Below are 27425 nucleotides of genomic sequence, written 5' to 3' on the forward strand. Positions count from 1 at the left end.
GGCAAAGATTCAGGTGAGAAAGGCAATGCCGCACCAACGTGATTTACCGGAAGCTATGGCTTGAAGAGCCATAGGAAGGATTGAAGCTGGGCAGTCACAACGCCAGGTAGCACATGCCATTGGAGTGTCGCAAAGTGTGATTTCCAGACTGTGGAATCGTTTTGGAACAACAGGAAGTGTTCGCAGAAGACAAGGCCAACAACGAGCAACAACATCGAGAAAGGACCGTTATCTCTTAATCACAGCCCGTCGGAACAGTGGGCAGAATGCAACGCTACTGCAACGTGCCTGGCAAACAGCAACGGGATGCAGAGTGTCATCGCAAACTGTCCGGAATCGTCTTCATGAAGGTGGCCTCTATGCACGTAGGCCCATGGTGTGTTTTCATTAACGTTACAACACCTAGAGCCCGTAGAAACTGGGCGGAGGAACATCGTGGTTGGGGACATGCCGAATGGAGGTCTGTTCTGTTCTCTGATAAGTCACGATTCAGTGTGGAACCTGACTGTCGACGTGTTCTCATCTGGAGGGAACGCGGAACACGAAACAACCCAGCTTTTGTGCACGAACGCTCCCGATATGGTGGTGGTGGACTAACGTTGTGGGCAGGAATCAGTATTGGTGGACATTCGGACCTGCACATCATCCACGATGGCACCTTGACAGCTCGAAGGTATAGATACGAGATCCTCCGACCTTATGTCGTGCCTTATGCTGGTGCCATTGGTGATTCTTTCCGTTTCATGGATGATAATGCTCGTCCACACCGAGCTGGGTTGGTGGACGACATGCTGGACCAGGAGGGTATCGAGCGTCTGCCTGGCCAGCTTGCTCTCCAGACTTAAATCCAATCGAGCACATCTGGGATGCATTAGGCCGACAAGTTGCAGTTCGATTAGCACCTCCCACAACTCGTACAGAGCTGCAAATTGCCCTTCTGGCAGAGTGGTGACGTAACCCCCAACAGCTCATTGACCAGATCATTGATTCCATGCCATGCAGGTGTGCAGCAGTGTTGGCCGTTAGAGGAGACCATACACTGTACTAGAGGAGACTTGATGTATTGTTTGTGTCTGTTTTTGTGCTTTTCTTGTGCTGTCCTACTGATGCTCTAATTGGCATATCACGTCACATGTCATTAATGTCATTAACATCAGGTAGCGTGACAGCATATCTTGCTGTAACTAATCTCAGAATGAAATAAAGGATCTGGTATTAGTAAGCTTACATACGTTTTGATATCTGGTCTGATCCCCTAATTATTTTGAGCAGTGTATTTGGTGCACAGCATATCACATCACCGTGAACAAATCATAATCAATAAGCCGATCTCCATGGCGGAGTGATTAGCACAGTGCGCTATGATGAGAGTGCCCCAGGTTCAAATCCCAGCCTGTGCATGGGTGTTATTTGTAATATTATATAGCCTACTTCATCAATTTCATCATGTCATCACCTATCCTGAACTTCGCAATTTGCCAAAAGTGGCAGAAAAACTAAGTAAAATAAAGCAAATCAAATGTCTGCAATGACTGTCTTTTAAGCAACAAGTTTGTTTGAGTCCACTTTTTGCACTGATACGCTAGTCCAGGCTTACCTACTTTTTGAAGTGGGATCTGAACCACTACGTGCCTTAACCGGATATAGAACTGGGATAGGGTGACCATACATTCAGTTTTGACCAGGACAGTCCCGTTTCAGAGGTGTGTCCCGTTCATCCCATCAATATATATATATAAAAAAATATTATCCCGTTTTATAAAATCTAGAAGTTAGCTTGAAAACCAAGCCTTAATTTGAGACACATTTCACGCTAAAAGAAACGTTGATGGAATTTTAAAACTAGCGTGATGGCAACACTGTGGCAAAAGCTGGACTGCGTTTCAAGCACTTCATAACAATCAGAATGTTCCATTGTCGTCGAAAATGTTCGAGCAGATATCAGTTTACTGTTGAAGTTAGCTCACGTCGTGAGTTTTATTGCTTTGTGTGTGTTCCGTTATTTGTAGAGCAGTGAATAAGCATGGCCAAGAAGCGTATATGTAGTTTCAATACAGGCCTACAACAAGATTCTCGCATCTTGACACAAACTCAAAAGACAAATCTTAACCCTTAACTAGGCGCTCAGGGGTAAATTTGACCCCCCAGTAGGTATTTCTTAACACCCAGACACTTGTTGGTTGCCTCCTGTGTTAGCTTATCTAGTACCTTCCTAAAACAGTCTGATTCAACTGTCGAGGTCATTTCCTTCATTGTGTGTGTAATTGCAGCAAGGTGATGCTGTTCCAAAGTTGGTGGGGATCAAATTTACTCCCACGCACCTAGTTACGTATGTGATTTTTTGTTGTTCAATTTTTTTAACTTTCGCTTACCATGCTTCGTGAGTGAAATATTTTAATAGTTTTTACTTGATCTGTGTTGTGTGACCCTGTTTTAAAGTGAATGTTTACTTTTTCTAAGAAATCGTTCAAAAGCTCGTAGTATGAAATACAGCAGGGGAATATACGGTGGGTTGGAGAACATTTCGAACCTAGTTCATCTGAAGTGCTTCAAGATGAATAATTGACTTCAAATCAGATCATGATGTAGAATATCATGTTACCGAGTGAGAGCATTATACTAATTCTAAGGCAAATCATGATGATGAGAATATCATCCCGGATGAAGATGAAACTTATTTCCTGGGAAAAGACCAAATAACTCGATAGAAAGAAGCCCCTGATCATGTTCGAATGTTCACGAAAGAAGTATGAACATTGTTTTGTCTTCTTGGATCACTTGCAACTGTAAAAAATGCCAAATCTGCTATCGAGGATTTTCACTTTTCATAGATGACACACAACCGTGAGAATCATTGTGGAAAATACCAATACCTACGTAGAAATTGTACGGGGATATTCTGTAAGGGAAAGAAATGCCAAATTTGCCGATAATATGAAGTTTTAAAAAGAAGACATATTATTTGACATAATACATGATAAAAATAATAATACAATCGTCCCATTTAGTTAGTTGTATAAAACAATTGAGATTTTGAAAATTGATATGTACTGAAACTTCAATTTTTTCAAGGGAAAACGTACTAAAAAAAAAGGGTGTTTCATAAAGGGCACAGGTTTTAAATCGCTTGTAATTTTTTTGTATGAAGGTTGGCAACACTGTTCTTATCATTTTCGTTATCTCTTATCATTCCGATTATTAATTGAGCAATTTTTTTTTCTTTTCAGATGTTCAGTTCAGTTGCCATGGAGCAGTTCACTATCAAGCAACACATCGTTATTTTGAAAACACATTACAGAAACGGGGAGTGGCCTGCTCTGGATGAACTGGATACCGTGGATATGTGATTTCCCATACTTTTCTATTGTTGTCGGGGTGCTAGGCATAAACATCCATTAAGCAAACAATGCATAGCTACCACATAGTCGACACTTTATAAACTGTCTCTGCATAGCACAGCGATTTAAAACCTGCACACTTTATGAAACACCCTTTATTTGTATTTCTTTAAAAAATGATTTTGCTAAATTTACACAAATATTTGAAGTGTATACCCTACAAAAAATATTTTTTCTATTGCTTTTTCCACACTTTCCTCATTGTTATCATTTGATTTAACTATTGCAAGAAAGGGTTTTGAAATGTTGAAAATGCAATGTCTGTCCATATTATTTTTTTAAAATTAATTGCACCTCTTTTCTAAAACTACTTTAAGTTCTTGAAAATAGTCAATTTAATTGTATAAAAGTCTTATTTTGGTGCATATGTATCTTACTTGATTACAAATAATATTTTATATTTGCCTATTTAAGGTAGTGAAAGAGGTGCGCCTGGTTAAGGGTTAACACTGTGTGTCGGATATGTAGGGAGTTTAATGAATGACTGCTGAGAATGAAGTTGTTCTCAAGAAAATTGGCTCTTCTGATAAATTCTTCTGGCATTCCTCAACTTCAGCGTATGAACTAACATCAAAGGTTGATCAAAAGGGACCAGAAACATTACGTATATGTATTATAATTAATCCTAACCGATATTTCAGGAAAGGGAAGGGGGAAGAAAACTGACCTCTTTTGGATCATAATATTATGGTCACCCAAAACTGGGACCACTTGATTACAAGGTGACAGAGTTATCACTACACCATCTTGGAGATCCTTAAGCAGTAAGTATAAACTTTGATGTGCCTCCTACAGAGGTGGTGATAATGCGAGCGATACGAGAAAGAAAATTTGTTTCATAAAAACTGACAATTAATGGCGGCAATTTGGACAGTTTATTTTCTCTTGGTAGACATTTGGACAAGGCTTACCATTAAAAGGACATAGTGCAGTGGCAAGAAGCAAAGGGCACTGCCCCCATGCCTTAAACCCCCTAATTACCGCCACTGCTGACAATAATATTAATTTTATAAGCTGAGAACATTTTCATGGGATGCCTCAACTTGAATCCTGGTATGAGCATGGGTGTTCTTTGCGAGTGCCTCTTCATCAATTTCATCATATCACTCATCTTCATCTTTGTGATTAGCCAAAAGTAGCAGAAAAGTGAAGTAAAATAAATCAAATCAATCAACCATATTTCTGTTTTTAAAAACTAAATATGCTGACCAAGGCAGAAATTTATTTTATTATAAAACATAAACTAAATAATATAATAAAACAAATTTCTGCCTTGGTCAGCATATTTAGTTTTTATATCATGGTAACAAAGCTTAATTCTGTTTTTAGCATCGCTTTTTGCCACTTTTGGATAATCGCAACAATGAGGATGAGTGATTAGATGAAATCGATGAATCAGACACTCCCAAAGAATACTAATGTCCAGGCCGGGACTCGAAGTCGGAAACTTCGGTGGCTAGATCGAAAGTTGTCCACTTCATCCATTTTTCTTCTTCTTTTTTTTAAAAAGGACAACCCCTTAGCAGTAGTTCCCAGTAGTTAAATAGGAATCATACCTTTTTCAACAGAAGTACGTATATTACCATTACAAGCAGATGAAATCCTTTTCAGTATTGCTGACACCAGCACCACTACAAAAGAGGTACTACAAGATGTCCATATCACAATAAACTGAAACGCCTGTTTCGAAAGATGGTACAGAGACCTTGACGGTCTTTTAAGAATAGAGGCGAGAATGAGATGAGACTTCTCGAGAACGAGACAGGCTTCTGTAAAATCGAGATGAGACCAAGACTGAATATTCGATATTTTCGGTCTCAGTCAATAGTTTGGCTAATCGGGAATGGATCTGTAGTTTAGAATTGAATACGAACCACTGTGCAATGTGAATGTGCCTTTGCTGGGAACTAACCCGAGACCCCTCAGGGGATGGCAGACTTTGATATGACATTTCAAAAATGACTTACACAAAATTAACTTCTTCAAACATATTAAGCAAGTTTCTATCTGATTATTTATAAGTAAGACGAGCTACATATGTCAAACAGAAATAATATTGTTAAGAAATTTGTATGAGTGTATATGTGTGTGTGTATTTATTTCGGATTCAGTGTTTGAAGCTGGATGTAACATTTACTAAATTAAAAAGATTAGAATTCTCTTAGTCATTGTCACAGGTTGCTATTTTTTTTAAATTAGCCTAATTTGTACTTTGTACATTAATTGTTTGAAACAATGGAAGATATGCCAATTTTCTTGCATATGGAAGAAGCAATACCATGGATATTTTTGATTGTTGATATTTTAAAAATCAGCAGAGTTTTTCCATGGAATTAGTGCAGCGAAAAATCAGATTAGCACTAAATGTATATTTTGCGGTAAGCAAAGAAATAAGAAAAAATAATAGTGAGTGATATATTCATGAGGGAAAGGGAAAAAAGGTAGTGAAGATATAAGTAACATGCCAAGTAAAGAGCAATCACGGTCAAGTGTTGAAGAAACTGCGACAGATACAAGTGTATGTGCTGAGGCTGGGTCATCAGCTGAGGCGAACCCTTCTCAAAGCCCACTACAAAAGGCCACCGCAAAGCTAGTTCATCTCAAGAGCTTTCGATGGAAACAGCCGAGAGGGGATGATAAGGTGAGGAACAGAACAAAGAGGTTCCCCCTCACAGTGGTGAAGTTCCTTTCTGTCGTCAGCAACTGTTCACGTTCGATAATCTCAGAGCTTCGAATCCGGCAGGAGACTCCAGACTCAACGTATCAGATTGATGGAATATCCTGGTGAGGCGAAGTACTTAAAGAGGATGAAAAAGGCATTCTACTACCTCATTCCCTGCATCAGCTGAGGTGCACTGGCATACAAAAAAAAAGAGCTGTAGAACATTTAAAAAAAAAAAACTGCTCTATGTCATGTGGTTTGAGAGTTGTTTGATTGTAATGGTAACAGTACTTTAGGAACACCCTGTATATTAATATGCAGGCAGTGAATAATACAACTGTACATTATCCAAATAAAATATATTATCAATTTGGCTATTTTTTTTTATCCTTGATATTCCCACCTTTATCAGACATAAAATAGCCAAGAAAACAGATACCGTATTTACTCATCACGTATGAACACTTTTTTTCCAAAATTTTTGCTCCCAAAAACTGGAGTGTGTACTATGCACGGAATAATTTTGACAGCCAACATGAAACCATACAGGGTCATTCCATGATTTTCTAACACTTGCATTAATTGTTCATATTTACGGAACCCTATCATGTTATATATCATTGTAAAGCTTACATCCTGCAGTTTCTGAATATGGTAACAGAATTACATTCAAGATAGTGACACTAATGTGAAATGCAGTTGAATAACTTCATCACAAAATGAAAGAAGGTTCTGATTTTTATGGTACTTTGGATGAAAGAAAAGACAAGGAAAAAGAAAATAATAATTAAAATGTATTACTATTATATATATGGAGTATGTAAATGCCATAATGGAAGAAATCTTGTGCTGCTAACTGCTAGTTTTTATGGTCCTGAATGTGCCTCATACAAACGTTACATTACTCACGGAAAAAGTATATATTTTCAAGTTTTCTTGGAAAAAGTAAAGAAGGAATGAGCAAAACCACGTATAAAAACTTGGCAATTTCCCACGATTTTTTACTTTGTAATGTAATGTTCTGCGACACCAAGAAAAGCAGTGTCATTCTGGCGGGATTCAAGAATGCACCTCACGTCACATGGGATGCATATTAGCGGTATTTGTTGGGTAAGAAATAATAGAAAATAACTTCCTGATCACTGCAAATCCATAACATAATTTTGATCTTGCTGTCTACTATACAGAATAAATAAGGTGGTTAAAGATTGAAAGCTTTGGGATGCTAAACACAGTAGAGGGAGAGGGGGGTGGTGGCGTGGGTTGGTGACTCACACCATACACACGTGATATTCTCCTCCTCTTGGTCCACATAGCAACAAGTGATTCATTGAATAGGTATGATGTCATTCACTCTTGATCAGCATAACAATAGCTTTACGACCTACAACTAAGAAAGCCATTTCTTGTAACTGAATTATACTGCGCATTATATATGAGATATAATTGTTTGTCACTTTTTCCCATCAAATACCAGTGTGTGCATTATACACGTGTAAATACTGTATTTAGGTTCAATGAGAAATACAACCCTAAAGGCCAACTTTTTTTTAAAATAACAGAAATGGCGTTAATGGTTTCATTCTCACATTTTAGCTGATTTTATCTTAAATGTTATCAATTGACGTAGTACATCACCAATTTTAATCACTTCGAGGCTATGAAAAGTATTTTTTATAATAAAAGCAAGCCACTGCTTCTGACATGATCAGAAAGACAAAATTTAACAGTATGTATATTATATCGTTACATTTGATATATGTAAAAATAAAACTTGCATTTGACGAATAAGTACATCAATTTACAAATGTGAACAAGCTGATAGAATTCCAACAAAACAAATAGTTTGCCTGAAATAAAAAAAAATAAAAAAATGTTGCGTTAACGCATCACTGGCCTTTAATGGGTTAAGGAAGAGAGACAGAAGAAAACTGCATTATGCACTTTGCTCTGATTTTTTTGCAAAATGTTTCCAATCTACTCAACATCTATGGGTGTCTTTAATACTCAGGATAAAAAAATATAATTTACATATAAATGCACTTGATGATCCCTCAGAAAATACTTTAATTAAATTTAAAAACATTTACATTTATCTTTAAAAATGTATACAAAAGATACAGTACTTCAATTCTTCCTACATAACTAACCTATTATGCATCTAAATAAATACATAATGTACAAGTACAGATACAGCCTTCATTGAGATCTCTATGTGCTATAGTTTTCCTTTATGAAAATACACTTTTTTATATACTAAATGAAAACATTCCTTAACAGCAACAGAAATTTTTCATTGTAATAACCAGTTTTTATTTCTGGAGTTATTTCTATATTAAGAAAGAAAAGTATATTATTCATAATAACACTTTGTATATACAAATATGACAGTTCAGCAAGATTATATACTAGTCTGCACTACTTTTCCCCTCCTCTCGCATAGACATTAACCGTAGAATCTGAGTTCAGGACCATATTTTATGCATGGACTTGAATACACATATTGTTACCTTACTCAAAAGTTCTGTGAAAGTTGTGGCTCAACGAGGTGTCTTTGGCATTCTCTGCTAGTGCCCCACCATTGAGCTACCAAACTAACCTCAATTTTCCTTAATTTAAATCTCTACACCAGGAATGGACATTACAATCTTACACTGATCTAAATTGTAGCAACTGGATACTTTTGATGAGTGACCTGGTATTGCATTTGAGTGAAATCAATCTATGTATTTCACAATGGCAGACATTTTTTTTATTCTCCAGTATTGCAGGTGTTCAAAAGTTTGCTGGTATTTTCAGATTTCTGTCGAGACTAAGAAAGGAGTATTTCTGAACTTTAATAGCTGATAAAATTAGTAGAAAAGAATTTTTCTAATTTAAATAAATTAGGAATGTGCCGATATGAAATTTTGGCCGATCCCGATAAAGTACTGATATAAAATTTACCGATAACCGATATTCTACCAATCCGATATAAAATTAGAAATTGTCCTTGAAGAACCTGAAAGATTCACTGACCTCTTTAATAAATGTGTGTTTCGAGGTGACTGCAGTGCAAAAGAAGTTGAATATTTAGACATTTACTTTTTTAGAAAGTAGGGTATGGAGATTATCCATAAAAATTACAACAAAATGGCAGAATTTTGCACTAAATTATCAGATATTTATCAATATATCGGATCGGTAAAATAATCGGTAATTTTACCGATACCCCGATATGCCTATATCGGCCGGTACCGATAGAGTACCGATTAATCGGTCCCATCCCTAAAATAAATTAAATAATTACGGGTGAATGAACTGTAAAATACTATGTCAATGCACTTTGTTATCAAATAGGAGAGAAGGGAAATGGCATGCCGAGAGAGAAGATTGAAATATCGTTGAAAAAGTAGTACTAAAAATAAGGCATGGAAAAATTAGTTTTCTTTGTCCACTTCCCAATACTTAAGTTACATATCTCTCATTTTCTTACCTACGGATGGAGTAAAATTGTCATGTAAACACCTTACTGTACTGTGTTATAATGAAAATCTTTCTTACTTATCCACATTCACAAAACTACAAATAAATGTCTCATGAAGGGAGCATGCATTTTCCCGAAATGTTAAAAGATGTGTTCAAATGCTTCCAAGTGTAACTAGGGAGCAGAGGGTTAAAAAAGAAAGTTATCTTCTCTTTATTTCATTTACTTGAAATGATTTTATGAAAACACAATTACGAGAGAACTTTATAATGCAAACAAAATTTCCGTAGCTTCGATCTAAATAATTGCATTGGAAACTATTACCTGTTCTATTAAGAAATTTTGGATTATAAAAATTAGCAGTCAGGAGAATTGAAGTCCACTACAGTCTCATTTTCATCAAAATGCAACACTGTTCCCTTTTCTTTTATCAAACCCACAGATTAAAATTTGTTCTGTATTTATTGAAACTGATATAATAAAGTAAATGAAACGTGGTACCTGCTGGTTTAGCAGTGGATGCATACAAAAACATATCTTCATAAACATATGTTTATTAACAGTACTTAGAAAACAGTAGTCAAAGCAGTGCTGCACCTTCTAAACGACTCACAATTGTATGCACATAGTATACTACGTACACTGATATTAAATAAATAAAACACCACACTTGCATGAAAAAACACACTTTGTAATACTCTGAACAAGTATTTGTTTCATGTAAATGTTTCAGGTTCACACAAGGAACATAAGCTTGTCAGAAACATAAATAATTCTTCAAATATATATTTGACTATAAAAAAAAATATGAACCAAATTCTCTCCATCTTGAGTTCTATAGAAATCCAATGTGAATCAGGATCAGAAAAAACAAACAATTCTTTATTGGTGATATTTTGTGCACAAAACAAATTAACTGTACCCATATCAGAATAGAGGAGGGCATTCACTGTTGTAGTTTTTGATATGTAGCACATACATGTACTGTATACACATATTGAATTGCTAAGATACTACCAATTTATCTTCAATGTACAAGCTAGCAACTTACAGGTTACTTACACTTTCATACTTTGAACAGAAATTAAAGCTTGCATATTTAAAACGAAACTTAACAAAAACTACTTCAATCTCTCTCTACCCATCACACACACACACACACACACACTCACACAGGGGCATGCTGGTTTGCTCACAATAGGCTGGGGTGCAGAACAGAGTGTATGAATGTTGAAAAGATTCTCTCAGGCTATCGACCAGGTGAATTGTGGAAAAGATTCCAAGCTTTCGAGAGCCAGCATCACTCTCATCTTCACTTGTCGCCAGGAAAGCTTCAAGCCTTACTTTGAATGAATGTTATCAGTATTCCCAGCCACAGTTTTCTTCCTTTGAGAATACAATCCCTAAAATTTTATACTAAGGCTTCATGACTTGTTTTAAAAGGGCTCAAAATATTATTATGAGGAGGTGGGGACCAGGAGGTGCATGTACATTTCAAGTAAATGAAATAAAGAGAAGATTAAACTTTGTCTATAGGACAGACAGTATGCTCCTGCAGTTATTTACACACACAAATAAACATACATGAGCATTTTCTCAATGTACAGGTACATTCATTTTGTCTTGCCACGCACACGCACACAAAAACTACATTTATAACCATATCAACTGGAGAGAAAACTGCAACACTTTACCTGCCTACAGGCAGAAATCAGCTGTAGCAGACCTATAACAACTTCAATTAGGTACTTGTTGATAAAATGCCATCCTCAGAATCTTAATGGCACTTAGCAATGCCAAAAGTGTACACCTGAGGGGCTGTGAGAGTATATAGTGAGAGTATATAACTCTAAACTGGCCACTTTGGTTCTAGCTTTTACTTTTCTTTTTTAAAGAAGAAATCTCTTCTTCAACATCTGTAGCCCTAAGTTATATCCTGACCTTCCACCTTCTGTGAAGTAAAATCTTCTATGTGCATAGTTGTGGTATCTGAAATTTACAAGAACATGGTTAGATTTCAAAACAGTTGAAATATTTTTTATGGTCTCTTCAACTGATAAAAGCCATTGTAATATGAAAAATTCACATCTCTGAAACAGAAATGTACAGGATAAGGCAAAATATTACTGTTCACTTTATTAAGTTTTATTTCTTTTACAGAAATGCCAATATTGCTAATAAAATGCATATCTTTGCTTTGTGAATGAAGCCTACATTTGTAGGTGCTTTTTTTTTTATCATGTTCCAAAATCCAATTAATAAGCCACTCTTAAGTTAATAATAGTTATAACCTGTGTGGGGTCTGAAAACTTTTCCATAACTTTTGTGAGGCATGTGTACATACGTATACATTAAAGTGTGTTAAAATGTGACATAAACAAGACATACTGCAAAATTACACAAGTGTGCCCTACAATGTTCAGATGTAATGATCAAGTTACATTGAACACAAATCCAAATAGTGGTTTAAGTTGACAGTGTGAGTTATTAGGCTCTAAATGAATTCCTGAAGAATGAGCTTGAGGGTAGTGTTGTCTTTGTCTTCATGACACAAAAAGAAACACACACATGAAGAATGGAACTTCATAATAAAATATACATTAACTCATAACCAATGTGGATATATGGTTCTTACATATAAAAAACAACCTAAACAAAACTCATATTTGTTATTAGGCACAGACTATTGCACTTCATCATAGCTGACAATTCACCATGCATAATAATACAATATACAACTGTGTGGCTGCGGTGGCTCAGTCGGTAACGAATCTGACTACCATGCTCAAGGTCCCAGGTTCGATCCCCGGCCGGTTCAAATCAGGGAACTTTTCTAACGTTGGAAGTGGCCCCGGTGCCCACCCAGCGTCGAATAACATGGGTACCTGGGGGAAACCCTGGGAGGTAAAGGCAGTCAGGGGCATGATGCTGATCACATCACCCCGACTGATGACCGGATCAAGAAAGTGTGGGGCGTAAGCCCCACACCCCCTATACGCCTTCATGGCATGGTGCTAAGCACTGGGGAGCACTTTACCTACCAGGTATTTTAAATTTCATGTTATGATACATAACATAACTCAAATGATGATGAACGAGTGAATGGAGTGCCCTGCAGTAGTCTAGTGTGAATTAATTTCCCGTCTGTATTACTGAACCACAGTGGATCAAAATTCAAGCTACCATTTAAAAATCCAAAACAATCTTCATAATGATATTTTTCTTTATTTCAGATATTAACACTTCAACCCTTGGAAATTAGTTATCGAGAAATTTATCAAGAGCCAAAATTGTAATTTTCTTTTCAAATCGAAGGTTAAACAACGGTCAAACAAACGAGGTGTGCAAACAAAGAGCATACATGTGTCACTATCCAGTGACAAATCCACACTCTAAACCTACAATTATTTGTCTAATATATTTTTCCAATGTATAGGTTTTGTGGTCGATTTTCCATGCGTTGGGAGACCATGTTCTAGGCGAACCCTGGAAAAGAGAAATTGTGGAGCAAAGTATTCAGCAGGATGCAACAACATCCAATTGATGCTGTTTCTGTGACTGTTAATATCCCCAGTACGTCCGCCCAGCTAATCAGGATTAAATTTTTTCTGTGGGAAGTTTTTGAAACTCCACAATATCCAGGGGCTGAAGGAAAACTTCCGAACAAAAAATCACTCACTGGAACCTGACATACAGGATTTTTCCAGGGAGGGGCAAGTAGGGATTTTTTCCTGGGGGACAAACAATGCACATTTTCCCCAAAAATAGTGCTGTTCCCTAAAGAAAAACATTACGTAATTTTGAATTTATGGTGTTCATGCAATAATTAACAGATATTATTGTGGCTAAAATGAAATTATATGTGTGAAATATAAAATTTTTGGTTGACTTTCATTTTCCAGGGGGGTGGGGGCCATGGTCCCCCCTTCCAGACGCCCATGCTGACATACCGACAACATCATGAAAAATTTACTTCAAAGAGCAACCGCTTGTGGGGCAGCAAATGGAGGTCTCTTGAGTGACATTACGAGGCCCACTATTTATATCTTGAGCCTTGGCAACACTGATTGAAGTTAGGCGCGATTTGACGTTTGCACGGAAGCGTCTGGCATTATTGACCATAACATACTTCAAATGTTTTGTCAATAGCTTCATTTGTGTTGTTTATGTTGCCTTGGAGATTGCGCGACAACAATAAAATGGAATTAACTCGTGAACAATTTCCGTGCGATGATTTTTTACGATTTTCGACGTGGAGTATCAAGACAAGAGTGCATCGATCAACTTACTTCCACATTTGGCGATGAAGCCCCATTCTTTGCCACTGTGAAACGCTGGTATAACGAATGTAATCGTGGCCGCCATTCGCTCACAGACGAGATTCGCGAAGGTCGTCCAAAATCAGTTGTTGTTCAAGAAAACATTGATGCTGTGCAAAACCTAATACTGCAAGATCGTCATGTGACATACTGTGAGATTGAGACAACCATAGGCATTAGTTCCACCAGCATATATAAAATATTACATGATCATTTAGCTGTGAGAAAGGTATGTTCTCGTTGGATCCCACACAATTTGACAAAAACTCAAAAAGACGCTTGCGTCAGTTGGTGCAAACAAATGCTCAAAAGACGTATATAAGATTGTAACAGGTGACGAATCATGGATATATGCATATGAGCCGGAACGTAAACAGCAGTCGACTGTCTGGGTGTTTCAAGATTAACCCAATCCAACAAAAGTTGTTCGCGCTCGAAGCACATCGAAACAAATGGTCGCCTGTTTTTTTCGGGAAAACTGGTCATGTGGCAACTGTGCCTTTAGAGGAACATAGAACGGTCAACTCTGAATGGTACACAACAATTTGTTTGCCAGAAGTCTTCGGTCAAATACGGAAAACAAACGCCGTCGGATCATTCTTCATCAAGACAATGCCAGCTGTCACACATCTCGTCTAACAACTGACTTTATGAACAGTCAAAAAATCGAATTGATGGGTCATCCACCGTACAGTCCTGATTTGGCACCCAATGACCTCTTCTTGTTCCCGAATGTCAAGAATAAATTGCGTGGACAATGATTTTCGTCGGCGGAAGACGCCGTTGATGCGTTCAAAAACCATATTATGGAGGTGTCTCAAGAAGATTGGAAAAACTGCTTTGACAAATGGTTCGAACGAATGCAAAAGTGTATTGACCATAAAGGAGCATACTTCGAAAAACAATAAAGCAGTTTTCAATGCCAAATTCCTGTTTTTTCATTGTTAGGCTCAAAATATAAATAGTGACCCTCGTATCTTCCATAACTGGAATATTATTTTTTTTTGCCAAATGGCATATTTTCATTCACAGAAATTTTCTTCAAATAAATATTTTTAAAAATCAGATTCTTAATGGTAACATAACTTTTGGGCCACTGTGTAACGTGTTCATCTGAAGAATTAGGATTCTAATTAACATTCCTGCATAAAATATACTGTACATACATGGAACTTTCTAAATCATCTTCTAAGAAATGTGTGCATTATCTACAGTACAAGCAGATCAACTCATTATGAGAACCACTTACCCATATGACTTGGTTCTACTGTGACTGCTGTGCATTCTGTTGCACTTTCTGGCTTAAGATATGCAGGTATGACAGCGTGTTCCTCTTTCACTTCTTCTTCCTTAGAGTCTATCTTTGGAACAGATTCTTCTGCAGGTGTAACCTTAGAACAACAAAAAGTGATGCAAAATGTAAATTTACAACAAAAAATGTGGGAAATAGGCACTGGCATTCATAGTGATTACATACTTTCTTCTTTGGGTTTGGTTGGTTCTATATACATTTGATGCTCATATTGACTAATGGAGGTTTTAAAATACGATCAAATCCACTACGCAATGACCCTACAATGGGGTTCAAACCCAGGGCCCCTCAGTTACAAGGCAACACCATTACTACTATGCCATTCGAGAGACTTGTATGGGAACGTTGAAGTCATGCCAAGTACTGTTTAAGCCAAGGTCAAATGCTAGAGATCTTAAATTTTCACAATCACAATAACAGAGAAACGGTTGTTGCTAGAAAGTAGTTATAAAATGGACATAATGATATAATAAGCACAGTTGTATGCATAGCAAGTTGCAAAATAGCGTAAATTTGGACTTGTACAGTTTTCTTTAATTATTTGAAATTTCAAAAAAATTTAAAGTTTTGTCTCATACTTAATATGTCATTCTGAGTTTCTCTTTGAAGTCAAAGGAGGAGTTCAAATTACTTGGAAACTTAATTCATTTCTTGCATGCAAGATATATATTCTTAAAAATCTTGCAGTTCAATAAAAATGGGCTTTTGCATCTAATTAAAAAAGTTTTCAGTCAGCTGTCATATCATAGCCATTCATTTTGTGATGGAGAAAATACCACGTGTTTCTGGCTGAATGTTGTGTAATACAAATCACGTTTTTAGTAAAACAAAGTTTATTTTAACATTTTCTAAATTAAAATAACAATAACATATTGGTTACGTGCGTGTTACTCACTATCTATAAACAAAAATACGTTAGAGCATTCAAATTGGTCTACTTACGCAAGTGAGTATGTATTATTACGTGGACGACGTTTCGGAAGCTTTACTGCTTCCTTCCTCAGGTTGTCGTTTTCAGCTCGGAATATCAAGCCATGTCAGAGAAGTGTCATGTAAGGATACTGGGTAAAAGGTTCGGGTTAAAAACGCTTCATAGTGCTTGACCTATACAGAATTAAAACCACTTTGCTAAAAACCCATTAAAACTCACAATAAAACATGTAAAACCACCGCTACGGTAAACTGGAGTGGCCGTTGAGAGCCTAAACTCCCTGTCAAGGTGAAGCGAGCGGGCAGATGGCACCACGCAGCGGAGTGGTACTTCCCCTCCCACGATAGATCCCTCCCCTCTCTTTTTCTTCCCCTCGTCACCAATCCAAGGAAAATTCCCGTTCCACCTCGGCTGCTTTCCTTACTTCCGATGTGACATGGAAGCCCATCGGGGCCCTTTTATTATTCAAATTGTCCCACTTTTTAAAAAAGCTAATCCATACGTCATCTAAATTGCCCTCGTCCCGGTTCAGTTTATTTCTGTGTCCCGCGCATATCAATGCCGTTTCGTACACGTTCCTATCCAATTTACTGTTACTTTTTTTGACAACCTCTCTTTTTATTATTCTATGCCCACTGTTTATTATATGCTCTGCAAGCCCAGTTTTCGGATCGCTTTCTTTGATGTTCTTATCATGTTCGCCCCATCTAATACACATGCTCCGGCCGGTTTGTCCAATATATTCCATCCCGCAATTGCATTCAATTCTATACACCCCTTTTTGTTCATCAGGGTTATCTCGAATTTTTACCCCCCTCTTATAATCCGTGAAATGCTTTTCAATATTTCTAGGTGCTCTCGTCCCGCATTTCACACCATACTTTTTCACTGTTTTTTCAATTTTCTCAGTGAGCCCTTTACAGTACGGTATCCCAACATAGTTAACTTTACTATCCAATCCTCCCTCCTCTTTTTCCTCCTTTTCTAATCTGCTATCAGAATCGGGGTTCCCCTTTGAAATATTCTTCCTTGCTCTCCTAGCTAACACGTTCATTTCATATTTGGAAAATCCATTCTTCATTCCTACCTCTATTATCCACGATATTTCTTTTTCTTTTTCTACGGCATTATTGCATAACCTCTCAGCCCTTATGAAAAAGTTTAAATAAACATTCGATTTGACCCTACTTGAATGTTCCGATGCCTTATTAATATAAAGACTGAAACACCCCTGTCTTTATCCCCTTTTCAGTTTTAGTAATACTTAGGTCCAGGTAGTTGATATTACCTTCCACCGAATTCTCCCTAGTGAAGCTTATTCTGTCCTCTTGTTTTCCTAACTCCACAAAAAGGGTGTTAAGATCTTTTTCTTTTCCAAGTACAAGGATATCGTCCACATACCTACAGTAATATTTTATGTCTACTCCCACCCTTTCCATAACCGCTTTTTCTAAGTAATGCAAGAAAATGTTTGCCGCAAAACCCGATATCGGGTTGCCCATCGCTAACCCTTCTTTCTGTCGAAAAATCTTATCGTTTACGCGGAAATAATTGTACCCGGTTACAAGAAAAAACCACCTGACATATTCCCATGCTACCAATATATCCACGCCATGGTCTAGTAGCCATCTTTGAAGGCAGTCACCGGCTTTCTCTCTCAGTACACTAGGGTACAAATTTGTTACATCAAAACTGCTAATTTGGTCATCCCTCCCGATTTCTAAATTTTCAATTGACTTTTTTACCTCAAAGGAGTTTTTAACGCTATACTGGGTGTTAACATTAATCTTCTTCATTCTTTTAATTAATTCCTTTGCCAACCCATAACCTGGGTGTTCATAGGTGGGGATTATTGGTCTAAGTGGGATCAGTGCCTTGTGCGTTTTTGGAATGCCGAATGCTGTGGGGATATTCCCCTCCTTCACTTCTTTAATGAGCTTCTTCTTTTCCCCACTGCCTAAGGTTATGCTGGTTTCTATCCCACGCCTAATCTCATTTCTAATTTTACTAATTGGGTTCCCATTAACCATTTCGAAATCATTATTTAGAAAGCATTCTTCTAACTTACTTTGACAGGGTGGCTACAAACAAGCAAAAATGAAATTCCCTGACTTTTCCAGGACAAAATTTACATTTTTCCATGACAATTACAAACTAAACTAAATCGATGTTTTTGCAAATGGAAATAATAAACGCATACAGATCCACGTATGGTTTTGTTAAGTACCAATATTATCTTCTATGAAATTGACTTAATTTCTCTATTCTCTATGATTTGAATTCAAACTGCAAAATAGTGAATTTGGAAAAATATTACAATTCACAAGCTAGGGAAGGATTACGGAATTTTGTCATATGCAGTAAGTTTAAAATAAAATACTTGATTGTTTTTAAAATTACAACTAAATGAGATAAGAGTGAAGAGTGATTGATTAAGAAATACAACTTGTAATTTATCAGTTTCCTTATACATTCTCGGTATTATATGTTGATATTTCCACTGAGGTTTGGAACCCTCTGCTTGCATGAACCATCATGAGTGCGGACTCATTTTTCGATGCATAAAGCTACTTACTTCTCTGTTCTCTGCAAAGCAAACAACTTAACTCTTTCAGATAAGTGAAACAATTGAATTGAACAAAATAAAGTGTCATATTTCCTTACATTATCAATGGGATTTCTGCTTCAGTACAGTATATCCAAGTGAAGTACTGTGAAACTGACAACTTGCAGTTATACCATAAATGCTGACGGAAAGGGTATGTAGGTATTAGCATTTTAACGCAAGGAATTTATAGAATTGCATTGTATAGGTACCTGATTAAGCTAACCACACATTAAAACAGGAACACTCTGTTAATAACAGCTTCTGGAAGTTCATATACGAGGGACGTCCTTAAAAAAGCTCCAAATTATGCTATACGCAGCACTAGTGGTTGGAGAGCGACGCACACACATGCAGGCAGGAAGAAGTGGCATGTAGCTGTAATCTGGTACAGTTGCAATGCAGCCGTTTTAGGACAGTTCTAGGTTAAAGACTGCAGCTCTCATACAGTCTCAAAGACTGCAGCTCTCATACAGTCTCCCACTGACTGCGATGTAGCCTACATTGCACACTCAGAATTTGGCACAGAGCCACCAGCAATTGTGTGAGGTGTGCAGACCGGACGTCGTGAGTGATAGTATGGTCAGACGATGGTGCAGACAATCAGGAAAGGCCAATCGAAAGTGCACAACCCCATACAGCTGAGTACACACAGGCCCTTTGCATCACTTCAGGTGAGAGATCTTGGACCACTCCCTGTACAGCCCTGGCCTTGAATGTAACGACTTTCATCTCTTTGTTTAACTGAAGAGGTTTCTGGTAGGGCAAGGATTTGACTGAGGTAGAGATAGTTCCAGTCTTTGCTGTCAGAAACATATACCATGGGCATACAAAATTTAGTGCCATGCTACGACAAATGCCAGAACAACGGTGGTGATTATGCCGAAAATTAGGTTAGGAATCACTGTTACTAATGCAATAAATTACAACTGATATTCTTGTTTTATTTATGCCTAATCGGTAGGGACCTTAATACTTTGTTATTTTTTTCAAATTGGTGTATTTTCTTATTTTTTACTATACGGTGTAATTTTTCCCAAAATTCACATTTTCATTTTAGCGGATTTTCTGGCAAATATCTGAAATTATACCTTCATGGTGTTTTTAAGCTACTGTTTCAAATTGTAAGTCACATGGCTTACGCCTCTTCGTGAGAGTTTGATATCTTGAAAGTTATTTTGGAAAAGTTATTTTCCATACCAGTTTTTTAAATTTCAAGGTAAGGATTTTAGATAATGGCATTTTCCCCGTATATACTGAAGGGTGCATAATGAACATAAGAGGCGATGTACCCAAAAAATTAAAATCAATCAATCTCACGTGATAAATACCAATATATTATGGCACCAAAAATTGGTATTATCTTTTTTTGAATTGTTAGTCTTACGTTTCCCAAAATTCGCGTTTTTGTTTTAGAACATTTATCTACCAAATATACCGAAACTTAATACGCCATTGTGCATTTAAACTATTATTTTAAATTATAGGTCACATGGTCTACGTATTTTCGTGACAGTTTGATATGTTGGAACAGATTTTTGAGGAAGTAAAAGTAAAGTGCTCCCCTGCACTTTTCCATGAAGGTGTATAGGGGTGTGGAGTTAGGGCCCCACACTTTCTTAATCATGGCCGATGGTGGGGGTGATGTGATCAGCACCACGCTCCTGGCTACCTTTATCCATCAAAAAGTTTCCTCAAGGTACCCGCTTCGTATGATGCTGGATGTTGCAGTCCATGGAATTTCTGTCGCATGTTGTATTGAGATACATTGTCGGGTGGTGATATTCAATAAAAATCGTATGTATCAATGGAACCTACGTATTTGTTTCCATGTTCCTTCAGTTTGCCCAACAAAATGCCTTACTACGACGTCCGACAACTATCGGACGGCACCACCCGCTCTTATCCCCTCCATCTGTTGACAAGTCCCCTTACTACTCCCATACGGACAAGAAAAAAATATAATTCAATGTATTTTCCACGTAATATTAAGAGGTTTAACCTTTACTCCCCCGATGATACCATATGGTATCATCAGAGTAAGGTCGTACTGGCCCGATGATACCATATGGTATCATGGTGCTGATTACGAAATGAATGTGCTTTTTGGACCTTCATACTCTTATGTTTGGGTGGAAACTCTGACACAGGTCTGGAGCAAGCCTGGGGAATTCACATTGATGACCAACCTTCCGCCTCTCACCCCCCTCCCCTCCGCAACATATCCATGCCACATTTCCGAACAGAGTTTCACATTTTGGCTCATTATTCAACTTGTATGGCACCCAGGAACATGAAACATGTTTCAATCTCTTTGGAAACGTCCATTCTTTGAAGGGAATACTAAGGATTGTGCCTTCTCCCTAAAATAGCGGGAAAAGAGGGGGACAAACTCCAGATTTTAATGTTTTTTTCATTGAAATTCGGTGATCGCGCCCCCAAAACCTCCCTTCCTTCGTTCTGCGTTCTGAGTTGTACACGGTTGCATGCTCTGATGTTTTAGCTGCAAAACAAAACTTATCCGAAGTAGATTGATCCCATAGCGCCCGAGTTATAGCAACTTTCTGAGCAATATGCAAATTACCTATTTTTAGTAAAAAACAGAGTTTCACATTTTGGCTTATTATTCAAGTTGTATGGCACCCAAGAACATGAAACATGTTTCATTCTCTTTGGAAACATCCATTCTTTGAAGATAATACTAAGGTTTGCACCTTCTCCCCAAATAGCGGGAGAAGAGGGGGCAAACTCCAGATTTTTATGTTTCTTTCATTGAAATTCGGGGGTCGCGGTCCAGCGTTCTGAATTGAACACGGTTGCATACTCTGATGTTCTATCTGCAAAACAAAACTTATCCGAAGTAGATTGATCCCATAGCGCCAGAGTTATAGCAACTTTCTGAGCAATATGCAAATTACCTATTTTTAGTAAAAAACAGAGTTTCACATTTTGGCTTATTATTCAACTTGTATGGCACCCAAGAACATGAACCATGTTTCATTCTCTTGAGAAATGTCAATTCTTTGAAAAAGAATACGAAAGTTTGCGCCTTCTCCCCAAAATAGTGGGAGAAGAGGGGGCAAACTCAGATTTTTATGTTTTTTTCCATTGAAATTTGGGGGTTGCGCCCCCCAAACCCCTTCCTGGGTTCGGCGTTCTGAATTGTAAACTGTTGCATGCGCTGATGTTTTATCTGCAAAACAAAAGTTATCGGAAGTAGATTGCTCCCATAGTGCCCAAGTTATAACAATTTTCCTCCAAAGAGTGTTCGAATTTAAAATTCCCGCTGAGAAGCCCGCCCGAGAGAAATTTCTCTCTCTCTCTCTCTCTCTCTCTCTCTCTCTCTCTCCTCCTGCCATCACTGGTTTCTGGTGCCGTGGTTGTGTTGCGTATAAAAGGGACCTAAAAGTTATGAACGAGATTTCCTGTTCCCGTGCAGAGTTCCATAACGATATCTTTGAATAAATATTTTTTTTTAAAAAAAAAGTCAATAAAGACGAAATTCCCTGACATTTCCCTGACTTTTTTTGACACCTCAAATTCCCTGACTTTTCCCGGTTTTCCAGGTTTTCCAGGTCTGTCGCCACCCTGTTTGATATATGCCTTTTTCTATTACTACCATCTTATTTTCTTTGTCAGATCGAATGAGATACACATTATTATCTTTGGCCCATTTTTTCACAGTGTTTAAATCATCCCTAATTCTCCGGTCATTTTTCTCTTTTTGCGTTCTATTCCCACCCCTGGAAACACACCCTCTCTTAATTTGACTCAACATGTATTCATCAATAATCTCACTTACACCCTGCCTGACTTTGGACTTATCTTCTTTCTCGTCTAACTTCCCGATAATTTTCTCCGTGGCGATAACAACCTCCTCTTTCACAAACCGTTCGTTCTTTACAGCGAATTTATGCCCCCTGCTCAACATATCACCCAAAGCTTTTGGGTTGTTATTGGAAAAGAAAAAGATCTTAACACCCTTTTTGTGGAGTTAGGAAAACAAGAGGACAGAATAAGCTTCACTAGGGAGAATTCGGTGGAAGGTAATATCAACTACCTGGACCTAAGTATTACTAAAACTGAAAAGGGGATAAAGACAGGGGTGTTTCAGTCTTTATATTAATAAGGCATCGGAACATTCAAGTAGGGTCAAATCGAATGTTTATTTAAACTTTTTCATAAGGGCTGAGAGGTTATGCAATAATGCCGTAGAAAAAGAAAAAGAAATATCGTGGATAATAGAGGTAGGAATGAAGAATGGATTTTCCAAATATGAAATGAACGTGTTAGCTAGGAGAGCAAGGAAGAATATTTCAAAGGGGAACCCCGATTCTGATAGCAGATTAGAAAAGGAGGAAAAAGAGGAGGGAGGATTGGATAGTAAAGTTAACTATGTTGGGATACCGTACTGTAAAGGGCTCACTGAGAAAATTGAAAAAACAGTGAAAAAGTATGGTGTGAAATGCGGGACGAGAGCACCTAGAAATATTGAAAAGCATTTCACGGATTATAAGAGGGGGGTAAAAATTCGAGATAACCCTGATGAACAAAAAGGGGTGTATAGAATTGAATGCAATTGCGGGATGGAATATATTGGACAAACCGGCCGGAGCATGCGTATTAGATGGGGCGAACATGATAAGAACATCAAAGAAAGCGATCCGAAAACGGGGCTTGCAGAGCATATAATAAACAGTGGGCATAGAATAATAAAAAGAGAGGTTGTCAAAAAAAGTAACAGTAAATTGGATAGGAACGTGTACGAAACGGCATTGATATGCGCGGGACACAGAAATAAACTGAACCGGGACGAGGGCAATTTAGATGACGTATGGATTAGCTTTTTTAAAAAGTGGGACAATTTGAATAATAAAAGGGCCCCGATGGGCTTCCATGTCACATCGGAAGTAAGGAAAGCAGCCGAGGTGGAACGGGAATTTTCCTTGGATTGGTGACGAGGGGAAGAAAAAGAGAGGGGAGGGATCTATCGTGGGAGGGGAAGTACCACTCCGCTGCGTGGTGCCATCTGCCCGCTCGCTTCACCTTGACAGGGAGTTTAGGCTCTCAACGGCCACTCCAGTTTACCGTAGCGGTGGTTTTACATGTTTTATTGTGAGTTTTAAGGGGTTTTTAGCAAAGTGGTTTTAATTCTGTATAGGTCAAGCACTATGAAGCGTTTTTAACCCGAACCTTTTACCCAGTATCCTTACATGACACTTCTCTGACATGGCTTGATATTCTGAGCTGAAAACGACAACCTGAGGAAGGAAGCAGTAAAGCTTCCGAAACGTCGTCCACGTAAGAATACATACTCACTTGCGTAAGTAGACCAATTTGAATGCTCTAACGTATTTTTGTTTAAAATAACAAGGCTGTTTGAATTTCCAATGCTGACAGGTTGATTGATTTGGAAATTTTATTACAAAAAGCTGAGAATAATGGAATTACAATTTTTGCCATTTTAATGCATAGTACAGATTGTTTTTCGAAATTTGAATTTTTGGGAATAACACCCAAAAAAACTAAAAAATGTAAAAATAACACAGATAGAATTCAGATCCCTGGTTATAAGTAATCAAAGTTAAGGTTGCATGATTAAGTAGGGTGACCAGACACATACATTTGTCATTATCATAAAAAATTGCAGCACATTTGCCATTACCATAAATTTCATAAATAGGTACGTATATAAAATGTGCTTCCAACCCTATTCCAGCCCTGGATCCCTATTTTTGCAAAACAATATTGTTCCTGTTTTTAGTTCTTCTCCTCCTTTGTATAGACTAGTGCAACTGTAGGTTGAAATTTATTTTCTGTGGGGTGAGATACCCAACTGAAATTCGTCCCTACCAACTGCAACTTCTAGATCCGCCCCAATGTTTTCAAATTTCGGGATTCGAACCAGGGACCTTTTTCATTGTAGCGTTGTGTGCTAACCACTCTGCCACAGAGGCTTGCACTTTGGTATTTCACAAATGTAAATATTACTTAATAATCAAATTTCTCATTCCGCGTTTCCGTGTGGCGTATCATGTATAACTCGAAAAGGACCTGCAGTCTGGGACGAGTTGAAGGCTCATTTGGACAAAATGATAGTGGTTGAGCTTCCAGGTGGTCAATTAGCATTGATAGAATAATTATCATGCCTCAAGAGATATGCTTTACATGTAAAATAACACCTGGTTTATGGTTATAAATGGAAGCATTTTTCCAAAAAAGGAGGACATTTACAGATTCTTAAAAACTCCACCTGGATGCCGGACAGACACCTAAAAAGGAGGACATGTCCGGATAAAAGAGATGATTAAGGCTGTTGCTGTCATTTCATCACAAAATACATATTTGTCACATCACATTGGTAAGAATTTTTAAAAAATTGGGAATTTTGCATAATTCCTAGGATATTTGAATTCCATTAAATTATCAGTTGGTGTTGTTTTTTATATACCTTTCATAATGTCTATATTATGGAAAGGTATTAGTAACTAAATTCAAATCAATACTTTCTGAAATCAGTACCACTATTATCATTCTCATTCTTTATAGGAAGATATTGATATGAAGCATTTATATTATTGAGTAGCATGACAAATATGTTAGCAAAACCCAAATATAATTATGCTGCAAATCTTATACTTACTTCTTTTGGCACACTCCCCAGGACAACGGTTTTAATGGTACTAGCTGTTGAAAATGCGACTTTGGTTTGTTCTGAAGTAACAGAAGTTTGCGCTATTGATGAAACCTCAGTAGATCTGCTTTGCTGCTGGGACAGTCTTCCAGATCCTGCAAGATAAATGGCATTATTTAACACTTAGAGTGATAATCACACACATATATATATATACGGAGTTCCTGAACTTCTCTAGTGTGTGGATCACGTATATATACGGAGTTGAATTCAAAATTTATTTCAATGGTCATTTGTCGTACATTTACGGAGTTAGCAATCCTGAGTAATGTTTGGACATCGTACTTCCTCATACTGACACTAGATGGTGGGAAAATGCTCATAACGGTTCTGTGCACGTCTTTGTCTGATAGCAATATGCTTGCTTCCATTTTCTACAGTTCCGGCGATTAGGGGGGCAGTTGCCCACCCAATTTTCGCCACTTTTGCCCCCGCACTATGCTAAATCTTATCTACAAATGGAAATATACTGTCTTTGCTCCCCTAGTTTTGGCACCTTGCCCCCCTCAGTTTTTTGGGACCCAATCGCCGCCACTGCATGTCATATATCTTGTCAACTTTTTATTTTTATTGCATTTCATATAATTTATGGTGAAACGTCCAAGGTAGCCATGTGGTTATAATATAACATCATATATCAAAATAAAGAGGAAGAATCAAACTTTTCAACAGTATATGATACATATATTTTACATTTTTAGTTTTTGAGATATGATTTTTCAAAAACTAGTGAAAATGGTCAGCATTCTTGGGACGGAAAGCAACTTAGAGGTCAGGACTGTAAGTGTTAAAATATTAAACATATAACAAAGTATTCGGTACACTGCTATCACAAGAAATATAAATATAAAAAATAGAAATGATACCTCCACATTTCAAGAAATGTGTTGATGGATAATAGTTAAAAACTGAGAAACTAAGTATCATAGATGAATGAACTGTGCAATGCAATGCAAATGCTATCAATAAGGCTGTCTTTTTATGTAATTACATATTTTTCCTTCGTAGGTAAGTCAGGAAAAATGACAATGACAGCAAATTACAATGTTAGGAATGATAAAATTTCATGTTACATATATTTACATATTTTGAGGTATATTACATATTTTCCATTGAGTAATGTACCAGGTAACCAAGAAAGTTCATGCGGTTTTACAACTGCCCGTAGTTTTCGTGGCGTAGTATGCAGTTCAGCCGCCAGGGGTACATGTATGTGTGATTGGCGGAAAGCTCATTCCTTGGCACGTCGGCTAACGTAGATAACAGGTCGCAGTCGATAGTTCGGGAGCAAGTATTCGCAGTGAACCATGGCTGTGTCGAATGCAGTAATCAGGGCATGTTTACTGTATGAGTACAAGTTGGGCACAAAAGGAGCGGAAGCAGCAAGAAAAATATGTGCAGCGTTTGGAGAAGGTACAATTAGTGAACGGACAGCGCAAAAGTGGTTTCAGACCTTCTCGAGTGGCGATGAGACACTGGCAGACAAACCTCGATCGGGCAGACCGAAATCTCTCAATGTGGACCAACTGAAGGCAGCAATTGAAGAGGATTCAAGTCAAACGTGTCAAGAACTCGCTCAACGATTTGCGGTAAGTGCTGAAACAATTCGTGTGCACTTGCATGAGCTTGGCAAATCATGGAAACTGAGTAAGTGGGTCGCGCACAAGCTGACTGCTGCGAACCGTCTCCAACGACTGAACATTTGCGCTTCCTTGCTCACTAGGAACAACAACTGTCCAATTTTGGACCGCATTTTGACGTGTGATGAAAAGTGGGTAATGTACGATAACAAGAAACGCTCATACCATTGGCTATCGTCAAATGACACCATACCTTTAACTGCAAAACCTGCTCTTCATCAGCGGAAGGTGATGCTGTGTGTCTGGTGGACTACGGCTGAGATTGTGCATTATGAGTTCTTGGAAAGTGGTAAAACCATCAACAAAGAGGTGTACTCCGCGCAATTGCAAAGAGTGGCCGAACAGCTTGCAAAAAAAAAACCTGCATTAGTGAATAGGAAGCGTGTTCTTTTCCACCA

At 37.7% G+C, this 27425-nt stretch overlaps 1 protein-coding gene across 2 annotated transcripts in view; it reads right to left on the reverse strand.

Moving 5' to 3' along the window:
* Positions 1–8052: 8052 nt before the first annotated feature.
* LOC145987882 (BRCA2-interacting transcriptional repressor EMSY) overlaps positions 8053–27425 on the reverse strand; it is a 143211-nt gene continuing 123838 nt past the window's right edge. For both annotated transcript variants that reach the window (XM_083122669.1, XM_083122668.1), the window contains 3 exons: positions 25337–25482; positions 15095–15236; positions 8053–11515 (listed from right to left, as the gene is read on the reverse strand). In XM_083122669.1, the coding sequence (XP_082978795.1) occupies positions 11451–11515; positions 15095–15236; positions 25337–25482 (353 nt within the window). In that variant the 3' untranslated portion in view covers positions 8053–11450. The remainder of the gene's footprint in view (positions 11516–15094; positions 15237–25336; positions 25483–27425) is intronic.

Source organism: Lepisma saccharinum, chromosome 5, assembly GCF_977018435.1.
Source record: "Lepisma saccharinum chromosome 5, izLepSacc3.1, whole genome shotgun sequence".
NCBI lineage: Eukaryota > Metazoa > Arthropoda > Insecta > Zygentoma > Lepismatidae > Lepisma > Lepisma saccharinum.